General features: G+C 40.0%; 1 protein-coding gene across 7 annotated transcripts in view; it reads right to left on the minus strand.

Annotated features, from left to right (window-relative positions):
* SETX (senataxin) overlaps nt 1-17,589 on the minus strand; it is a 91,603-nt gene that overhangs the window by 50,538 nt on the left and 23,476 nt on the right. For all 7 annotated transcript variants that reach the window (XM_059891859.1, XM_059891860.1, XM_059891862.1 and 4 more), the window contains 6 exons: nt 17,053-17,263; nt 14,749-14,858; nt 4,147-4,366; nt 2,875-2,994; nt 539-710; nt 322-409 (listed from right to left, as the gene is read on the minus strand). In XM_059891859.1, the coding sequence (XP_059747842.1) occupies nt 322-409; nt 539-710; nt 2,875-2,994; nt 4,147-4,366; nt 14,749-14,858; nt 17,053-17,263 (921 nt within the window). The remainder of the gene's footprint in view (nt 1-321; nt 410-538; nt 711-2,874; nt 2,995-4,146; nt 4,367-14,748; nt 14,859-17,052; nt 17,264-17,589) is intronic.

The following is a 17,589-nucleotide window of genomic DNA, read 5'->3' on the forward strand; positions in this document are numbered from 1 at the left end:
TTGAGGCTAAAATTTCATGAAAAGGTTAAATTTACAAAACCTCCGTGTGCTGTGAAATTCTTTCCATCAGCTGGTTCTGATTTCCAGTCACATGATTTATCTCCCCCATGCCATAAACATTCCACCCTTCCTAACCATACTTAAAAATTGCAAAGTGTGCCCATTTTTCCCCAGACACTACTGTTCAATCAGAAAAATTTTATGCAACAGTTGATTCAGAATAGCTATATACCATAAAATCAGCACTGCAACTGATCGCTGCACTGTCTATACAATATAAAGGCAATAGAGTATCATCTGAACTCTGAAAATGCTTTATACCTTTTTGGTCTTTTCAGGATTATAATTGTATACAATCTGGCTGCAAGTCACCATATCATCCAAATATGACTCCGGTTCTAACTTGGTCCTTAAAAATATTAAGAATAAACAGAAATTACTGAACTAAAGGGGGAAAAAAAAGAAGAAAAAAATCATGTCAATTAATAGACTTCCTTATGCAGACTGTTTGAAATCCTGACACAGGAACTGAACAAACCTCACAGAGCTGTTCCGTATGTTCTGGATCTCTCTATTGTAGCTCACGTTGTTAATAATGGTTTGAAATGCTTCAATAGGATCAATAAGTTGACCCCAGACCTTAGATCCAAGGCGATCCAGAATCACCATGAAACAGTGTAATGCTGGCCAGAAAGGATCCACACTATTATCTGAAACATAATGGAGTAATTGCCAAATTAAAAAACAATTAGAAAAAAGTACTAAAATATATTGAGAATTAAGCACCCTTTACCTGGATAGCAACAAAACTGAAAGCAAAGCAGGAAGTAATTTAAGCCCTGCCAACCACAGGTCTTAGAAAGCTGGTAAATATTTAAGTAGTGTTTGCATTTTTTTAAAAGCAATACACCTTGGTTAAGAAATTTTTTCACGTGGAACAAACAGAGATAGTCTAGATAGATAAATTCAACTTTCTTACCCTGTTTGCCACACTTTTAAGAATCTTTCCTACTCTGCTTCTTCCAGACCTTTATATTCTCATCCTTCAATAAATAGCAGAAGTGAGGAAGGGAGAAGTAAGAAAAACTTGGTATCTCCAGATCTAAACAAAGTCCGTGATACAAGAAATCCTGAATTGTGTGTGTCATCTGGCTGGTGCACGAGACTGAATCCCTGAGGCACTGGACAAGCAGAGATGCACTCTTTTCATCCACCCCTGTCTCAATGTGGCCTTGTTATTTCCATTCCATCCAACCGGCAGGAATGCCCACTACTCCCATCCTCTGGCATCCAGTCGTTTCTTACTTCTCTATGTGCAGTGGCAAAACACTGACCCACTCATAGACCTTAAACTGTTCCTCACTGTTTTCTAAGGAAAATCAAAGTTCTCACTCAAGCACTTGTAAGATCTTACTCTATTCTTCTCAGATTTATTTTTTCATAGTAAAATAAAGATACACTATCTATAGCAAAAAAAAAAAAAGAATCACTGGCTTTTCCCAAGTAAGAACTAGAACAGCTTCACTATTAGTACCACCAATCAAAAAAAAAAGTTTCCTATCCTTCCTTATATTTCAGCTCAAATACCTCCCCTTGGAGTAAACACTCTCAGTCATTTGACCTTCCACAGTACTCTTTGGAGTAAGTGGTCTCACTCACACAATCTCTGACAACCCAAGAACTTTCTGCTTTATTTCCTTCAGGGCTCTTAGACTCTACTTAAAAAAAAAAAAAAATCATAGTCATTTGTGTAGAACCTCTCATATATTTTTTTTATCCTACACTGCAGCTATCTTTTGTCTAGCAAACTCTCAAATACGAAGTCATCAGTAAGGTAAAGACAATTACAGAAAGTTTCATAAAGAGGTGACTCATTCTGAAGCATGTTAGGGGAGCTGGATTAACAGAGAAAACAGAAATGCATGTGCAAAGCACTGGGAAAGAAATGAACAAATTACTTAGTAAATTCTGGTAAGTGAATTTAGTAATAACCTTGATCAGAAATAATCTCACAAGAAAACACATGTGATCAAAGAAACAGTAACAGTTATGTATTTCTTTTCAACTTCTCCACAAAAGAATTTGTATCTATACCGAAGTTGCCTAAAGAGAAGTGAAAGTGGGTAAAAAATTGTATTTTCACAGGATTTGGCGTGCTTGGTCTTTGATGATTCATTCCTTCATAAAAAAGGTTAAGATTAGAAACACTAGTACAGACTCTCACTGATAAGCCTGAAAAAACCATGATAAAACCAAGCTGGCCTCTACTAACAAATACAATTTTAGACCCTATTTATTAGGCTATCTGAGCAGCACTGTCCAAGGGAACTTTTTGTGATGATAGAAATGGCTCACTGTCTGCTCAGTTTAATATGGTAGCAGCCAGGCACATGTGGCCACTGAGCTCTTGAAGTTATAGCTAATGGGACTGAAAACCTCAATTTTTAAGTTTCATTAGTATAAATTTAAACAATCACATTTGGCTGCCAGTCACTGTGTTGGACAGTGTAACTATAAAACTGAAGTGAAATGAAAAACCAAGCAAAAGTGAGTTAGTGGGACAGCAGAAGCTTTCTGCATAAATTTACTATCACATTATTAGAGATTCATCTCCTTTAGGTTCTAGTCTAGTCTTCATTCTACTACTGATTGAGTACTGCAACGTGAGAAAGTAAGTTAACACCTCTGGGCTTCAGTCTCTTATGAAAATAAGGTTAAATTCTAAAGATCCTTTCCAATTTAACATTCTGAATCTGTGACAAAAACCATAAAGTGTTCATTTTCTTCCTCCATATCATACATCCAAATTCTTAGTGACTCTAGTAATTTTAAAGTGCACCACCATCACAAAATTCAGCAAATAAAGTTTATTACCATTTGATTGCCTCTCCATGGTGTGAAGTATTGACTGCATAAAATCATTCTGTTTATCTGAGCCCAACAACAGTGAATCCATGGCTTGCTCTTCAAGAATGGTCAGCAGCATACAGATACCTGTAAGACCACATATAGTTTGGTTGAACTGATTACATTAACACTGTTCTAAAGTCTTTTCTGGTTTAGTTGGCGGAATAATAACATGGCAGTAAGATGAAGCAAAACATAATCCAGTGCCTCAGACACTAAAGTCTGAGACATTCACATACAACTGCTCCCAAGAACAGAACTTTAGACTGATGCCAAGTCACTTCAGTCACATCCGACTCTGTGCGACCCCACAGATGGCAGCCCACCAGACTCCCCCATCCCTGGGATTCTCCAGGCAAGAACACTGGAGTGGGCTGCCATGTCCTTCTCCAATGCATGAAAGTGAAAAGTGAAAGTGAAGTCACTCAGTCATGTCCGACTCTTAGCGACCCCATGGATTGCAGCCTAACAGGCTCCTCCATCCATGGGATTTTCCAAGCAAGAGTACTGGAGTGGGGTGCCATTGCCTTCTCCGACTTTAGACTGAATAAAAGGGAAAATACTATGAACTTTGTTAAAAAGCAATTTCCAAAATGACTACACACAATTTAATCTCATATAATTGAAGATCCCTTAAGTTTTAAGATCATCATATTTCAAGTACCCATCACTGCCAAATATACACATGACTAAGACTCTAAATCAATGAATAGGACTGAACTATTTTAAGTTCAATATAGAATTTGTTGAAAACCAAAGTTAATCTCTTTCTGCCAGGAAATATTTTACAGATAGGAAAAGAAGTATTAAACCTCCTTTTTTCAATAGATCAAATTCTATTAAAGTCAGCTGTTATGCTAATATTTTGTTACATCTAATAATGCCTTAAATAAAAGATCTACTTGCCATACTTCAAAAGATACTTGTTACACAGATGATTTCTATGATAAAAAGTATTTAAAAAGAGATGTTGTAATGGTCAATTTAATGACAGGACAAGAACTGGAAACTATGAAATCTATTATTTAGCAATTCTGATCAGATTACCAAATGAGATGACTTTTGCTGGATAATCGTTAAGAACTACTGGATCATGTTGATGTATGGCAAAAACTAACACAATATAAAGCAATTATCTGCCAAATAAAAAATAAATAAAAGTGCCAGATTATTGTAGGCTTTAAAAAAAAAACACTACTGCAAAATACTAATTGTTATTTGTATAGCAACAATACTCACCTAACCAATAGTTTTTGTAGTTGGCAGTATCATACATGTGTGAAGGCAGAAGAACCAGTTTACCCTTCTCAAGGACAGAAGAAGTATAAATGTCTGGGTTTTCTAAAAGTCCCAACTCAATAACTTTAAAAAGGCAAGTCAAAACCTCCTGTAAGTCATAGTAATCATCTCTATCCACTTTCCCCAAGTTTCTTGCAGTCAGGATAGCCCAACGCCGAACCTAAAAGCACAACACATTCATTACTTCATTCAGTGAACAACTGTCTATATACAGCAAGAATCTGTTTAAAATAGGAATTCTCTGCTGCTGCTGCTAAGTCATTTTAGTCATGTCCGACTCTGTGCAACCCCACAGATGGCAGCCCACCAGGCTCCCCGGTCCCTGGGATTCTCCAGGCAAGAATGCTGGAGTGGGTTGCCATTTCCTTCTCCAATGCATCAAAGTGAAAAGTTAAAGTGAAGTCACTCAGTTGTATCCGACTCTTAGCGACCCCATGGACTGCAGCCCACCAGGCTCCGCCGTTCAGGGGATTTTCCAGGCAAGAGTACTGGAGTGGGGTGCCATTGCCTTCTGCGAGGAATTCTCTACAGGTTTTAAAAGACACAAGATATACCAATTATATGTCAAAATCTTAAAAAAATCACCATGCTGTACACCTTAAAACTGTACAGTGCTGTATGTCCATTATATCTCTATAAAACTGGAGGAAGAAAAAACCATCATACAGAATAAAGTACTTCAGCAAAAACATGATTTTCAAAGACATTTTAAACCAAAAGGTGATGACTGAAAAAAAAACACAAGACACTAATTATAATCAAATTCTGAACAACACACAGGGGTTAGAGCACCGGCTTTCTGCACCGTTGAATATACCAATATAATTCGAATATAACTTAGTCACCAGCCCTTCCATATCCAAGATTCTGCATCATGGATTCAACTAACCTCAGCATATTACTAAACTGTTATTGCGGAGAAGGCAATGGCACTCCACTCCAGTACTCTTGCCTGGGAAATCCCATGGACGGAGGAGCCTGGTGGGCTGCAGTCCATGGAGTTGCTAGGAGTCAGACACGACTGAGCGACTTCCCTTTCACTTTTCACTTTCATGCATTGGAGAAGGAAATGGCAACCCACTCCAGTATTCTTGCCTGGAGAATCCCAGGGACGGGGGACCCTGTTGGGCTGCCGTCTCTGGGGTCGCACAGAGTCGGACACGACTGAAGTGACTTAGCAGCAGCAGCAGCAAACTGTTATTTCTGAGTCACTCAGTCATGTTCAACCCTTTTGTGACCCCATGGATTGTAGCCTGCCAGGCTCCTCTGTCCATGGGATTTCCTAGGCAAGAATACTGAAGTGGGTTGCCATTTCCTCCTCCAGGGATCTTCTGGTCCCAAAGATCAAACCCATGCCTCCTGCTTGGCAGGTCTTTACTAATGAGCCACCTGGGAAGTCCATGCATTAAAAACAATGTGCATGTAAGTGAATTCAGAGTTCAAACACATGTTGTTCAAGGGTCAAATTGTAATGCAATGTGTGAACTGTATTTAATCCTGATTTGAACAAACTCCAGTAAAGCATGTAGGATAACCATTTCCATTCACTTAAACACTAACTAGAAACATGATATTAAGTAACTATTATTGGTATGTTGATATATTTTTTAAAACCCTTACCTTTTAGAGACACATACTAACATTTTATGGATTAAATGCTCTGATTATCTACTTCTGTATGTTTATAATGTTCCGTATTATAAAGTTTAAAAAAGGAAAGAAACAATGCAAAGAGAACAAATCAAAGGTCACCTCTACATGGCAATATAGCATAGGAAAGTGATTTTAAAATTCTTCTGAGATACAAATTTAGTGACCATAACCAACCTTAAAAACTAAATAAAACAGTCTGCATCCTTCATTGTAAAATTATTTTGTGAAATGTTGATATGTTTATGCATATGTGAAATGTCACATACGCATATACATGTGTTAACTCCATGAAATACATTTTTATCAATACTTATCGCCCATGCAAAAGAAATGCAAAAAAGCAAAATGGCTGTCTGGGGAGGCCTTACAAATAGCTGTGAAAAGAAGAGAAGCAAACAGCAAAGGAGAAAAGGAAAGATATAAGCATCTGAATGCAGAGTTCCAAAGAATAGCAAGAAGAGATAAGAAAGGCTTCCTCAGAGATCAATGCAAAGAAATAGAGGAAAACAACAGAATGGGAAAGACTAGAGATCTCTTCAAGAAAATTAGAGATACCAAGGAAACATTTCATGCAAAGATGGGCTCGATAAAGGACAGAAATGCTATAGACCTAACAGAAGCAGAAGATATTATGAAGAGGTAGCAGGAATACACAGAAGAACTGTACAAAAAAGATCTTCATGACCCAGATAATCACGATGGTGTGATCACTGACCTAGAGCCAGACATCCTAGAATGTGAAGTCAAGTGGGCCTTAGAAAGCATCACTACAAACAAAGCTAGTGGAGGTGATGGAATTCCAAATGAGCTATTTCAAATCCTGAAAGATGAGTCTGTGAAAGTGCTGTACTCAATATCCCAGCAAATTTGGAAAACCCAGCAATGGCCACAGGACTGGAAAAGGTCAGTTTTCATTCCAATCCCAAAGAAAGGTAATGCCAAAGAATGCTCAAACTACCGCACAATTGCACTCTCACACGCTAGTAAAGTAATGCTCAAAATTCTCCAAGCCAGACTTCAGGAGTACGTGAACCGTGAACTTCCAGATGTTCAAGCTGGTTTTAGAAAAGGCAGAGGAACCAGAGATCAAATTGCCAACATCCGCTGGATCATCGAAAAAGCAAGAGAGTTTCAGAAAACATCTATTTCTGCTTTATTGACTATGCCAAAGCCTTTGACTGTGTGGATCACAATAAACTGTGGAAAATTCTTCAAGAGATGGCAATACCAGACCACCTGACCTGCCTCTTGAGAAACCTACATGCAGGTCAGGAAGCAACAGTTAGAACTGGACATGGAACAACAGACTGGTTCCAAATAGGAAAAGGAGTATGTCAAGGCTGTGTATTGTCACCCTGCTTATTTAACTTACATGCAGAGTACATCATGAGAAATGCTGGGCTGGAAGAAGCACAAGCTGGAATCAAGATTGCCAGGAGAAATATCAATAACCTCAGATATACAGATGACATCACCCTATGGCAGAAAGGGAAGAGGAACTAAAGAGCCTCTTGATGAAAGTGAAAGAGGAGAGTGAAAAAGTTGGCTTAAAGCTCAACATTCAGAAAACGAAGATCATGGCATCTGGTCCCATCACTTCATGGAAAATAGATGGGGAAACAGTGGCAACAATGTCAGATTTTATCTTTTTGGGCTCCAAAATCACTGCAGATGGTGGCTGCAGCCAAGAAATTAAAAGACAGTTACTCCTTGGAAGGAAAGTTATGACCAACGTAGACAGCATATTCAAAAGCAGAGACATTACTTTGCCAACAAAGGTCTGTCTAATCAAGGCTATGGTTTTTCCAGTGGTCATGTATGGATGTGAGACTTGAACTGTGAAGAAAGCTGAGTACCGAAGAATTGATGCTTTTGAACTGTGGTGTTGGAGAAGATTCATGAGAGTCCCTTGGACTGCAAGGAAATCCAACCAGTCCATTCTAAAGGAGATCAGCCCTGGGATTTATTTGGAAGGAATGATGCTAAGGCTGAAACTCCAGTACTTGAGCCATCTCATGTGAAGAGCCGACTCATTGGAAAAGACTCTGATGCTGGGAGGGATTTGGGGGCAGGAGGAGAAGGGGATATCCGACAGGATGAGATGGCTGGATGGCATCACTGACTCAATGGACGTGAGTCTGAGTGAACTCCGGGAGTTAGTGATGGACACGGAGGCCTGGCGTGCTGTGATTCATGGGGTCGCAAAGAGTCAGACATGACTGAGCGACTGAACTGAACTGACTAGACAGACCTTTGTTGGCCAAGTAGTATCTTCTGCTTTTCAATATGCTATCTAGGTTGGTCATAACTTTCCTTCCAAGGAGTAAGCATCTTTTAATTTCATGGCTGCAATCACCATCTGCAGTGATTTTGGACCAGAGCAGCCAAAAAAGCACAAGGCTGAGGAAATGTTCCAAATCAAAGGAGATTAATGCACCATGCTGTTGTTCAGTCACTAAGTAATGTCCAACTCTGCAACCCCATGGACTGCAGCATGTCAGGTTTCCCTGTCCTTCACTATCTTGCAGAGTTTGCACAAACTCATGTCTACTGACTCAATGATGCTATCCAACCATCTCATTCTCTGTTGCCCTCTTCTCCTGCCCTCAATCTTTTGCAGCATCAGGGTCTTTTCCAATGAGTCAGTCGGCTCTTCGTATCAGGTGGCCAAAGTAGTGAAGCTTCAGTTTCAGCATCACTCCTTCCAATGAATATTTAGGGCTGATTTCCTGTAGGACTGACTGGTTTGATCTCTTTGCTGTCCAAGGGACTCTCAAGAGTCTTCTCCAGCACAATTCGAAAGCAGCAACTCTTCTGTGCTCAGCCTTTATGGTCCAACTCTCACATCCGTATGACACTGGAAAAATATAGCTTTGATTGTACGGACTTTTGTCAGCAAAGTGATGTCTCTGCTTCTTAAAACATTATCTAGGATTGTTATAGCTTTTCTTGCAAGGGGTAAGTGTCTTTTAATTTGATGGCTGCAGTCACCATCCACAGTCATTTTAGAGTCTAAGAAAATGAAATCTGTCACTGTTTCCACATTTTCCTCCATCTAATTGCCATGAAGTGATGAGACCAGGTGCCATGATCTTAGTTTTCTGAATGCTGAGTTTTGAGCCAGCTTTTGCACTCTCCTCTTTCATCAAGAGGCTCTTAGTGCCTCTTTGCTTTCTGCCACTAGATCGGTATCATCTGCACATCTGAGGCTATTGATATTTCTTCAGGAAACCTTAATTCCAGTTTCTGATTCATCCAGCTCAGCATTTTGCATGAGGTACTCTGAATATAAGTTAGATAAGCAGAGTGATAATATCAGCCTTGATGTACTCCTTTCCCAATTTTGAACCAGTCTGTTGTTTCATGTCCAGTTCTACTGCTTTTTCTTGACTTGCATACAGGTTTCTCACAAGACAATTAAGGTGGTCTAGTATTCCCATCTGTTTTAAGAATTTTCCAGTTTGTTGTGATCCACACAAAGGCTTTAGTGTAGTCAATGAAGCAGTAGTATATGTTTTGAGTTGGCAATTTGACCTCTGGTTTCTGCCTTTTCTAAACCAGATTGTTCATCTACCTGGAAGTTCTCAAGTTCACATACTGCTGAAGCCTAACTTGAAGCATTTTGAGCTTTACCATGCTAACATATGAAATAAGCTCAATTGTACAGTAGTTTGAACATTCTTTGGCATTGCCCTTCTTTGGCACTGCAATGAACAAATGACCTTTCCCAGTTCTGTGGCTACTGCTGAGTTTTCCAAATTTGCTGACGTATTCAGTACAGCACTTTTACAGAATCATCTTTTACAATTTTAAATAGTTCAGCTGGAATTCCATCACCTTCACTAGCTTTGTTTATAGTGATGCCTCCTAAGGCCCACTTGATTTCATACTCCAGGATGTCTAGCTCTAAGTGAGTGATCACACCATCGTGGTTATCTGGTTCATTAAGACCTTTTTGTATAGTTCTTCTGTATATTCTTGCCACCTCTTCTTAATCTCTTCTGCTTCTGTTAGGTCCTTGCTGTTTTTGTCCTTTATTGTGCCCATCCTTGCATCAAATTTTCCCTTGGTATCTCCAATTTTCTTGAAGATCTCTAGTCTTTCCCATTCTATTGTTTTTCTCTATTTCCTTGCACTTTTCACTTAAGACTTTATCTCCTGAATGTTCTCTGAAACTCTGCATTCAGCTGGGTTTATCCTTCCTTTTCTCCTTTGCCTTTCACTTCTTTTCTCAGCTATTTGTAAAGGCCTCCCTGGAAAACCACTTTGCCTTCTTGCATTTTTCTTTAGGATGGTTTTAGTCACTACTTCCTACACAATGTTACAAACCTTCTTCCATACTTTTTCAGTCTACCAGATCTAATCCCTTGAATCTATTCATCACCTCTACTGTATCATCATAACCACTATATCTGAATGGCCAAGTGGTTTCCCCTACTTTCTTCAATTTAAGCCTGAGTTTTGGAATAAGGAGTCATGATCTAAGCCACAGTAACTCCAGGTCTTGTTTTTGCTGATTGTAAAGAGCTTCTCCATCTTCGGCAGCAAGGAATATATATCAGTTCAGTTCAGTCGCTCAGTCATGTCCGACTTTGTGACCACATGCACCACAGGACGCCAGGCCTCCCTGTCCATCACCAACTCCTGGAGTCCACCCAAACCCATGTTCATTGTGTTAGTAATGCCATCCAACCATCTCATTCTGTCATCCCCTTCTCCTCCTGCTCTCAAACTTTACCCAGCATCAGGGTCTTTTCAAATGAGTCAGCTCTCCGTATGAGGTGGCCAAAGTACTGGAGTTTCAGCTTCAAAATCAGTCCCTCCAATGAACACCCAGGACTGATCTCCTTTAGGATGGACTGGTTGGATCTCCTTGCAGTCCAAGGGACTCTCAAGAGTCTTCTCCAACACCACAGTTCAAAAGCATCAATTCCTCAGTGCTCAGCTTTCTTTATACTCCAACTCTCACATCCATATATGACTACTAGGAAAACCATAGCCTTGACTAGATGGATCTTTGTTGGCAAAATAATGCTCTGTTTTTGAATATGCTGTCTAGGTTGGTCATAACTTTCCTTCCAAGTAGCAAGCGTCTTTTAATTTCATGGCTGCAATCACCATCTGCAGTGATTTTGGAGCCCCCCAAAGTAAAGTCTGACACTGTTTCCCCATCTATTTGCCATGAAGTGATGGGACCAGGTGCCATGATCTTCGTTTTCTGAATGTTGAACTTTAAGCCAACTTTTTCACTCTCCTCTTTCACTTTCATCAAGAGGCTCTTTAGTTCTTCTTCACTTTCTGCCATAAGGTTGGTGTCATCTACATATCGGAGGTTAATGATATTTCTCCCGGCAATCTTGATTCTAGCTTGTGCTTCCTCCAGCCCAGCGTTTCTCATGATGTACTCTGCATAGAAGTTATATAAGCAGGGTGACAATATACAGCCTTCATGTACTTCTTTTCCTATTTGGAACCAGTCTGTTGTTCCATGTCCAGTTCTAACTGTTGCTTCCTGACCTGCATGTACGTTTCTCAAGAGGCAGGTCAGGTGGTCTGGTATTCCCATCTCTTTCAGAATTTTCCTTGTGATCCACACAGTCAAAGGCTTTGGCATAGTTAATAAAGCAGAAATAGATGTTTTTCTGGAACTCTCTTGCTTTTTCGATGATCCAGCGGATGTTGGCAATTTGATCTCTGGTTCCTCTGCCTTTTCTAAAACCAGCTTGAACATCTGGAAGTTCACAGTTCATGTATTGCTGAAGCCTGGTTTGAAGAATTTTGAGCATTACTTTACTAGTGTGTGAGATGAGTGCAACTGTGCGGTAGTTTGAGCATTCTTTGGCATTACCTTTCTTTGGGATTGGAATGAAAACTGAGCTTTTCCAGTCCTGTGGCCACTGTTGAGTTTTCCAAATTTGCTGACATGTTTATAATCAATATGATTTTGGTAGTGACCATCTGGTGATGCCCACGTGTAGAGTAGTTTCTTGTGATGTTAAAAGATGCTGTTTGCTATGACCAGTGTGTTCTCTTGGCCAAACTCTAGCCTTTGCCCTGCTTCATTTTGTACTCCAAGACCAAACTTGCCTGTTACTCCAGGTATTTCGTGACTTCCTACTTTTCCATTCCAGTCCCCTATGATGAAAAGGTTATCTTTTTTGGGTGTTAGTTCTAGAAGGTCTTATAGGAACTTCTAGGACAAAGGAGAAGCTGCAAGGATATGGTAGGAGGGCTGCAGACACATTAAAATCAAATCCCAATCTCACCAGGTGGCAACCCACAAACCGGAGAACAATTAATACCAAAGAAGTTCTCTCACTGCTGCAAAGGTTCTAGGCCCCACATCAGACATCCCAACCTTGGCATTCGGCAAGGACTTGGGGGAAACAGAACTCTTGAAGAGCACAAGAAAAACGCTGTGTGTACCAGGACCCAGGGGAAAGGAGCAGTGACCCCCACAAGAGATTGAGCCAGACCTGCCTTGCATGTCTGAGGGTCTCCAGTGAAGGCATGGGTTGGCAGAGGCAGGGGCACTGGGAGCAGCAGACCTGGGAGGCACACCTTGGCCTAAATCCTCTTGGAGGCAGAATGCCAATAGCCCTGCCATAGAGCCCATAGCCTCACTATAGAGCCTACAGACTCCATGATTGGGTTGCCTCAGGGCAAGCAATTAACAGGGAGGGAGCACAGCCCCACCCATCAGCAGACAATTGGATTAAAGATTTACTCTGCATGGTCCCACCCCTCAGAGCAGTTTTCCCCATAGCCAGTCCAGCCAATCCCTCCCAACAGGAAGCTTGCACAAACCTCTTATCCTCTTCCATCAGAGGGCAGACAGAAGAAACAAGAATTACAATCCATCAGATTCCAGAATGAAAAGCCACAATCACAGAAAGCTAACCAAAATAATCTCAGAGTATGGCGGAAAATGCTACTAAGTACAATGGATTACCTGACACAACTGGAAAATAGACCTTACTGTATCAACATTAAATTCACTGTTCACTGAAGTTTATAATATTATAATAATTATTCTTATGAAATATACAATAAAGTCTTAAAAGGCAAACAGTCATGATATATGCAACCTACTCTCAAATAGTTCAGAGAACAAAAAAGTTTTGTAGTTAACTGAAAGCAAAAGATAGCGCAAAGAGAATGAAATGTTAATACCTGGTGAATATGGATAAAGAGTATACAGACTGTTTGCTACCTTTTTTATTCCTGAGAATTTTCTGTATTTTAAATTATTTCCAAATAAAATTAAAAAAAAAATAAAGGCATAAGGACTCTGGAGTCAGGTTGCGTGTTAGTCGTTCAGTCGTGTTCAACTCCTTGCATCCCCATGGACAGCAGCCCACCAGACTCCTCTGTCTCTGGAATTCTCCAAGCAAGAATACTGGGGTGGGTTGCCATTCCCTTCTCCAGGGGATCTTCCCCAACCAGGGATCAAACCCAAGTCTCCCACATTGCAGGCAGATTTTTTACCAGCTGAGCCACCAGGGAATCCCAGTAGGTGAGGGGCTTGCCCAAAGTCCCACAGTTGGCGAATGATCCACCCAGAATGCACACCTGGGTCTATGACCGCCCAACCTGAGGCCTCTCCCACAGGCTACTTTATGGAGTCAGGTTGCCTGTACACAAATCCCAGTCACCACAAACTAGAATGTATAACCGTGGATAAGTCTCCTGACTCAGTTTCCTCACCTCTAAAATAAGCCTATAGTGAAGAATCCAGTCACTCCTGGCCCTGCAGACTCAGTCCCGAAGCCTGCAATGGCAGAACCAGGACCTGGTTGTTCAGCTGGACCAGCTTCCTCTACTGGTTTGCAGCTTTAAGAAAGCCAGTCCTAGACAGCCGCTGGTGGTACTTTCTGTCAATCTTCTTTTACAGGAAGGAAGGCCCCATCTCATTTAAGCAGAGCCCTTGACTCTGGGTCTACCCTAGCATCGAGTACACTTGTAATTCCTGTTATCCTGCACAAACTCAATCCCCTGCTACCTACTGCCAGCCAGGACTACAAGTTTCCACCACTCATCACTTTGTGCTTGTGCTCCCTTACTGGTTCAAAGGAATTGAACTGTGTGATTTTACAGCTTTTCAAATTCATCTGTTTTTGAATTTTTTTTCTATCATTGTTAGGGTTTGGCACAGAAGAGACTGAAATTCATCACCATTTTTCTTGAAACACCATTAACATGTTCTTTCTTTGCCACTTAAAGGCTCTTTACTGGCCCTCCATCAGCAGAGCTGCCCTGCACAACTTTTAACACTGTAACTCAAGAGGCCAATGTGCACAGACCCACAGCACATGCTGCCTCATCACATGTGATAAATCTGCAAACCCCAGCCATCAGCTCAACGTCAGGTTCCAAAACTCTGGAGTTGCTCTCTGCTTCTGTTTTACCTACTGCTCTGATTCTTACTGTCCTCCTTCTGTTCCTCCTTCTGTCCAGCACCTAGGAACTAATCTTCTTGTCCTCCCCATACCTCATCACCTTTTACAAACCTCGTTCACTAACAAAATAATCTTAAATGTTTTAAGCGGTATTTCCATGTGCTTGGAGTAGGGCAGGCTGGCAAGAAAAGCAACAGAGAACAGTCCTTCATTAGCTCAGGTCAACATATTAAAAGAAGTCTGAATCATTCCCTTGGCTTTTAAATTGGAGCATCACCTGTCAGAAGGATTCCTTACTCTCTTAAATCTCTTCTTCTTTGACCCCCCACCCCCACTAAAGCACTCTCTCCTTAACTGCAGTAATTTTACAACAAAAGAATAATTTTGGCAAATATTTTACACAATGTACACACCAAAACTTCTATTATAGTTAGTCATCTATTGGTACAAAAGAAGATATCCTCTTCTACTGCCTGTCACTGACACTTACCATTTCATTGGGATGAACCAAAAATAAATAGATCCCTGGATGTTTGTCAAAAACTTGAAAGGAGCAATTAGCTTGTTCCATCCGGCAAAGTGCTTCAACACATAATTCATCTAAACAGAAAAAATAAAGCAGTAAATGTAAGACAAAACTTATCAACTTAACAAGATTCCCTAAATCTGGCTTCTTCGGTTACCCTCTAAGTAAATGAAGTTTCTCATTTTTCTTTTTTTTAAACTGAGGCAAAAAATGGTGTAAATGTAGGAACAGTATTCAATCTTCTGAAAGACTGTGGTATATATACGGTAGTCATCATGTAATTCATAATATATTCCTATGAATGACTGACTTTATTAGTACAAACATCTTCTTTCACACAGGGCATAATTATCTCCAGAGGGCATCTTCTTGGAAGTAGGGTTATAGTCCAATTCCATTAGCATTCTACATGTTGACCCCACATGGACTTCATTTTGTATCAGAGTGGTATCAACTTTATCCACAAATGGCTATTTTGTCCTACTCTCAGTTACCAAGTACCCCATTTCCTCCACTGGTTGAAATACTATCATCATCAAACACTAAATTCCCCAAATATACTTGGTTTCTTCTCGACTCTCTATACTGTTCCCATCAGTCTATCTGTGCCAGCACTATCCTAACCCCACTGCTTTATGGAAATTTCTTCATTACTTCCAGAAGTTTACTGAACAGACTTACACATGCATCCTATCAGATGAGTCAACTCATCAAGCCTCAAAAGAATGTCACAGTGACAGTGGTTAGCTTTGGGGAAGAGGAATAATGACTGGAAAAGTAGGAGAACAACTCCTGGGGTGTTGATGTTTTTTTTTTGTTTCTTGACCTGGATGCCAGCTACACAAGTGTATTTATGAAAAACTAATAAGCTTATATACTTTTCTAGATATGGTACTGTTTAATAAATGCTTGAAAAGTGGCTTATTAAAGAGTTTAAAAATCTACTTTGAATTTATTTAGAAATAACTGATTTCTCTAGTAAATCTTTAGATCTACTTTTCAGTATACTGAAATAGAATAGAGAAATAAGTTAAATAACATGACAAGACAGCAATAAAAATATCTAGTGAGTGCATTATTCTACAGGGTAAACCTCTTGGTCTCAGCAAAAGTTACAGCAAATGAAAAAAAATACGTGTGCGTGTATGTAAGAGTAAATGATTCTGGATTAAAAGACGTAAGAAACATGAACTAAATGCAACCAATGCAAAGTCCTTGACTGCACTCTAATTTAAATAAACCTGCCAAAAAAATTCTGCAACTACTGGAAAAATCTGAACATGGCCTAGATACAGTAGTAGGTACCTAAAGGTACTGTTGTTTTGTTAGATTTGACAGATCAGAAAAATATCTTCAAGAGATTTGTATTAAGAAATGCAAATACAAAGGACCAAAACCTAGGCAGTTATAATATGCTATGTCAGAGTAATTACTAAAAACTACTATAGACCAGTGGTTCTGAATCTGGCAATTTTGCCTCTCTCTGGCCCCACCCCTCAACTCCCACGGGACATTTGGCACTATCTAGAGACATTTTTCGGAGAAGGCAATGGCACCCCACTCCAGTACTCTTGCCTGGAAAATCCCATGGACGGAGGAGCCTGGTAGACTGCAGTCCATGGAGTCGCTAGGAGTTGGACACGACTGTATAACTTTCAAGTAGACAAACTGAGCGACTTCACTTTCACTTTTCACTTTCATGCATTGGAGAAGGAAATGGTAACCCACTCCAGTGTTCTTGCCTGGAGAATCCCATGGACGGAGGAACCTGGTAGGCTACAGTCCATGGGGTCGCAAAGAGTCAGACATAACTGAGAGGCATTTACTTTTACTTTAGAGACATTTTTGGTGGTCACAACCAGGGCAGAAGGGAGAGAAAGCCACTACTGACATCTAGTGGAGAGAGGTCAGGGATGTTCCTGTAACATCCTACAGGCCCACCCACCAAGAATTATCCAGTTCAAAATGTCAACAGTGCCAGGTCTGAGAAACCCTGCTATAAGCAGATTCCAAGAATGAAAATTAACTGAATGAACAGATGAATAAATGGACAGATAAAGCAAGTAGAGTTACATGTTAGCAAGTGCAGAATCATCTATGTGGTATATATATGGTATTCACTGTGTAATTCACTTTACTATGTTTGGAAAAAATACCAAGTACCCTAATTATACATTTAAGGAACAGATTTTTCAGTATAGATAACCAAAATTCTTACGATTCTTAAAATAAAACTGATACAACTGTGAAAACACCCAAGATACTCACTGACATGCTCATGTAAAAGCAGATATGGATATTTCAGTATTTCAAGAAGAGGAACTCGAAGCTTATTTTCAAAGTCTTGGCCAGTGAAATCGAACAGCTGTGCCTCTCCGTTGTTGTCTACTATATATAACTCATCATCATCTCCAATTTCTGCCTTCATGGATCTTTCAAAGTGATTTATGAGACGTAAGGTTTCTAATTCCCATAAAACCTACAGGAAAAGAAAAATGAACCATGTGCTCTGTATCTTATTATCAACAAAATATACTGCATGCAGTGATCCTTCTAGAAAGCTTTTTCCTGAGTATAAAAATTCAGAAGTTTAAAGAAGTACTAACACCACATATTAGATTTATTTAAAGAAACCAGTCACTAAACATGGCTTTGCAACTTTTATGTGGCTTTTACGATACAGGAACATGAGCACACAGAGTATGAGATGTTTAAAACATTGCTTTTGTGGAGTTTTGCTATAATACATCAATATCTCTGTCAACTACACTCTGTTGGAAAGGAGAAGGTGGAGCTTCTTTGTTA

The sequence above is a fragment of the Bos taurus genome, chromosome 11 (genome assembly GCF_002263795.3).
Source record: "Bos taurus isolate L1 Dominette 01449 registration number 42190680 breed Hereford chromosome 11, ARS-UCD2.0, whole genome shotgun sequence".
Lineage (NCBI taxonomy): Eukaryota > Metazoa > Chordata > Mammalia > Artiodactyla > Bovidae > Bos > Bos taurus.